At 34.2% G+C, this 4,956-nt stretch overlaps 1 protein-coding gene across 1 annotated transcript; it reads left to right on the forward strand.

The window, feature by feature from the left end:
* Positions 1-4,153: 4,153 nt before the first annotated feature.
* On the forward strand, positions 4,154-4,531 carry LOC141696103 (protein SMALL AUXIN UP-REGULATED RNA 12-like). The gene has a single exon (XM_074500290.1). The coding sequence runs from the start codon at positions 4,154-4,156 to the stop codon at positions 4,529-4,531; it is 378 nt and encodes a 125-aa protein (XP_074356391.1).
* The last annotated feature ends 425 nt before the right edge of the window (positions 4,532-4,956 follow it).

Genomic DNA, 4,956 nt, shown 5'->3' on the forward strand with positions numbered 1-4,956 from the left:
TGTCTCCTGAGTCAAAGTGCTCATATTCTTGAGTAAGTACTATCCTCCTGTTCTTCTTGATAACAGTTGTGCCTTGACACTTTACTTCTAAAGCATCCCATATCTCTTTTGATGTCTTACATCCAATAACTCTATTGGACATAACACTATCAAGACTGATGTGTAAGATGTGTCTGACCTTAGCATCCTTCATAATAGATGAAAGATCTTCAGGAGTGTAGTCCTTCCTTTCTTTGTCAACCATCTTTTCTGGTTGTCCTTCAATAGGAACATCTACCTTTATTGGTTTATGAGGACCATCATAAATCCTTCTTAGATATTCAGGATTTGTGGCTTCCAAACACAAAGCCATCCTGACTTTCCAGGTTGGATATTCATGTATCTTTACGATTGGCACCTTGATTGCTTCATACCTACTCATGTTGCTGTTAATCTGTGATGTGGCTGGGGATGGTGGTGGTGGATTCTGTGGGTCTTCTTCTTTATCTGACATTGAAGAATTAATTTTCAGATCTTCAACTGTTTGTATGTCAACAACAAGCTCTGATACCAATTGTTAGGTCTGTAATCAACTGTAGAGGGGGGATGAATACAGTTTATGCAATCAATTCGACAAAGTTTCAACAGAATCAACAATTTTTATATTTACAGATAAAAACTTATTACAAACATACTCTCTCAAAAGGATGAACAAATATCCTTGAGAGCTGTTAGGTTATGCGCATGATATAACAATGTTCACAATGCTTATAGCATGAACCTAATCTGTGCTTTATATAGAGCACAACTACACAATCAAATAAGGAATCATATTCTATTACAATAAGAAAACCTATCCATGTATGATTGCTTCCGAGATAAAGTCTTTCACCGCCTTGAATTCCTGCTTTCCTTTTCCTCATCGAATCTATACTGAAGTGACAAATCCTGATGACATCATCTACTGATCATCAAGTACTAATATAAGTATTGATGATATCACTCTTCAGTAAATATTGATATAGGTCCTGATATGAACTTTTGATAGAATCTGTCCAGATATCATCAATTATATCTAACATAGGACCACTAGATCTATGATTTTCAAGAAAAAATGACAACTATCTCAACAGCGATATGTAAATCACTATTTCGATCTAGTATTATCATCATAAATCTCAATCAAACACTTAATTTTTTCAAAAATGAAGATTGAATTCTGAGAAACGAATACAAAACACTAAAAATCAATACATTTATGATAATCTGACTATGATATGCATAAATCTTGTGTGAAACCGTGATAAAGTTGAAAAGAAAACAAGTTTAATAACCTTTACTGATGAACGATATAACTGATTCCTTCATTGATTCGAGAACAACGATTGATGCTGAATCTTCTTTAGATCTTGCAGGTCCTGATATCATAAAGAATCTAATGAAATGTATATGTATTTAGTTATAAAGAGTAATTTGAGAGAGAGATGGAAAAATCACCATTCAATAAAGTAAGTAAACTCTAAGTTTGTTATAGCTTTTATACAGCAGATCCTAACTAACTTTTTCTAACTAATTATAAGGTTGTGTTTGTATAAAATGGAATTGACTTTGTTAAAGATAATGTCAACTTATTACTACAACTCTATTTAATAAACAAGTCTTTGCTGATGTGGCATGAGCCATATGTTCATTATACATGCAATCGACTTGGAGTAACTGATAAATTCAATCAGCATGACTAATGATGCACACTTTCGCGAGAATTTGAACCAAACTCGTAAATAAATAAAACTAAGACATATTTATGGTAGGTTTACATAAAAAGATTTGAAATATTTTCAAATGACGTAATTATTATTACTATTTATGAAAAAAATTGAGATTTTTGGGATAATTGGCATTTTTTTATTATTGTTACGCCCAAAATCTTACTCCATTTCAATTATGACTCGCAAGGAGATTGGACTAAATTGGCATCAATTAGACACAACTTGGAAGTGATTTGGACTTATAGGAATGGGTAACTGGGACACGTTCAGGTTCTCATAAGCTTCTTGGATTCATAAGGTTCAGTTCCACTACCTGCGTGAACCTGAAGGTGATCATACAAAGTTGGAGTTCCTTAGTAAGAGTCCAGCCGATAATGAGCAAATGGACATTCTTATAATAAGTGTAGCTGTGAGGTTTCAAAAAAATCATGGTAGCTGATCGGGCAGATAGGGTATGAGTGCAAATGATTCTGCGCACCTCCTCCAGCGGTATTAGTATTTAACAAGCGGTATTAGTATTTAACAGGGACTATATCTTCTAAAGGTAGGAGAATGAATTTTATTTTTAAGGAATGGCTTCCTAATGGATATCAATCACTATAAACATGATAATTACTTATAGTAATATGATAATTACACGAATTCATGAATAATTATCATAAATAATAAATTTACCGGATTTTGGGTGTCTTGCTGCCCATGAACACTGAAGCTCACATGGGAAACATTGGATTAAATATTAAACTCAAACCCGAAAAATTCGGGTTAAAAATAAAATGAGTTTTGGGTTTTTGGGACGGGTTGGAAACGGTATGTCCTAAATTCAAACCCGAATAAAAAATAGATAAAAAATAGTTCGGGTTTAAAAATTAAACCTAAACTGGAAAAATTCGGGTTCGGTAAAATCCATTCGGATCGGTATGGATTGAGTATTTATCGATTCGGTATAAATTGTCATCCCTAAATAATATAAGCTGAGATGTAATTTTTCTGCCTCATGTATTTTATACATATTTTGTATTGATGTTCGCGAATCTTGAATTTTTGGGTATATTCCTTCCGACAAAGATTCTCAAATTCTAAAAAATACGTGCGAGTGATTTGTATCCCAAATGTACGTGGATCCTCCATTGTAATTAGAGACCTTTCTTGGATACGCAACTAATCAGTAATAATCAATTTTTCAAGAATCCTTGATTTCCTTCAGCAGTTTTTAAGTGAAAATAGAAGGTCATCATGCTGATGCATCAAATATATATCAGAATCAATCTTCGTAAAGCTTAGAGGATTGAAAGTTCAAGACTCTTCATATAATAGACGGCAAGAGAAGCATCTAGAATTCTCAAGGTGCATGAGGCTCACATTTCTCCGTACATTTTTTTTCCTTCTGTATCGTCATTTTTGCCTCTCTTTCCCCAAACATTTCTATTCTCACTAAATAATCAAGCCAATTTCTTTTCGAGTGGGGTAAACATATGTGTTATAGAGGCTGAGATGCAAGTTTATATCTAAGCCACGATTTCAATTTTGCTCCCGAATGTTCTTCAAGGCACGTCGTATAATTGCTGCAAGCAAAAGTCGTTAGTCCCAAAAAATTAGTATCAACTCCATAAGCATCACATGCATAGTATTTTCTTGTAGTGCGATTTCTTAAAATTCGAGTGCAGGACTAGAAGTTACAACTTCAATTGTTAAAGTTCTCGTCATGTTCGAACAAACAGACATCCGTAACGTTGAGATTGCAAGTTTACGGGTTTTTTTACCCAGCTTCTGATTATTGACGTTGTAGAACAATAGCATCAGTCGACTTCGCGTGCATTGCATGTTCTCCTAGAAATATAAAGGAGACTTGTTTTCGTTATAATTCTACTTCTAGTAGCTAACATAAAGGACTTAATATGATGGTTATATAATTGTTGTACGTATCTGTAGTCACTAACTTTTGTTAATGTGGTCCAAAGAGCATATTCATCAACAATAAAAGTATTTATAGAGGATCTTCTAATTAAAATTTCAAGACAAAAGTTGGGTGAATCCACGGATCACATTTTGAAATCATTAATTCAATGTACGGAAGCTAAACATAGATTAAGAAATCGCACCTGGATTGCTTAGTATTTCAGTTAAAAAGCCTACCAAAAGAAGCAAATTCATGTATAAAAGTAAGTTGATTAATAATTTGAGAAAGGCAGAAGTGTCCAGCTACAGCGACGTTTCATAGTAGAGAAAAAACTGATAACACATGCACCGGTCTCTCAAAATTTATGGCACTAGTCAGTCCTTTCCATGTCCTCTTCCTTCACTTCTTCAAATTTACATCTCTATTTCTCTATATATATGAGTGACCATAATTAGGAAAAAGCATCAAGAGCTGGTTAATAAGCTAAAAAGAGAAAGCATTTGTCATGGCAAATAAGTTCAATATTAGAAGTAAAAGTTCGGGTAAGAAGAAGAAAGGAATTGTAAAGCTTAAAGGAGTAGTAGAGAAACTACAAAAGAGTCTTCTTTTAGGTAAAAAATCGTACGATGAAGGGGAAGTTCCGAAAGATGTAAAGGAAGGGCATTTTGCAGTGATAGCTGAAGAGGAAGATGAGATGGAGAGATTCGTGGTGCCGTTGACTTATTTATCTCATCCAACATTCTTGTCATTGTTGGAACAAGCTGCAGATGAGTATGGATTTGATCATGGTGGTGCTCTCACCATTCCGTGCCGGCCGGCTGACCTGCAGAAGATACTGGCTCAAGAGATGGATAAGATGCTAGCTAGGGCTCATGTAAACTAAGCATCCGGTGAACTTAGGTGTGTACAAAACTCCTGCATGAGTATTGATGAGTAGGAGATGCGATGCCAGTTGGGAGTTCTTGATTAAGATCCTATAGTGGTTCGAGTCTGTCTTATAATTAAGCTTATGCTCATGAAAGTGCACTCCTTCCATTTCAATCTAGTACTTCCTATAAGAAAATTGCCGTAGTACATTTGTACCCATGCTCCTCTAGCTTTTTTGTGCAAAGGCTAAATTTTTATTGCTTCAAATGGACGCCCACTCTTTTTGACAAGTATAATAAAATTTTACTCGACTAGTAAGAGGTATAAATATTTGAATAGTTTATTGAGTCTAGCTAGTCCAAGTTTCACATTATTAGACTCGTAATGTAAAACTTTCAATTCTAATTAAGCTTTATATTTTATTCTTTTTATATTATTATA

Source organism: Apium graveolens, chromosome 11 (assembly GCF_009905375.1).
Source record: "Apium graveolens cultivar Ventura chromosome 11, ASM990537v1, whole genome shotgun sequence".
NCBI lineage: Eukaryota > Viridiplantae > Streptophyta > Magnoliopsida > Apiales > Apiaceae > Apium > Apium graveolens.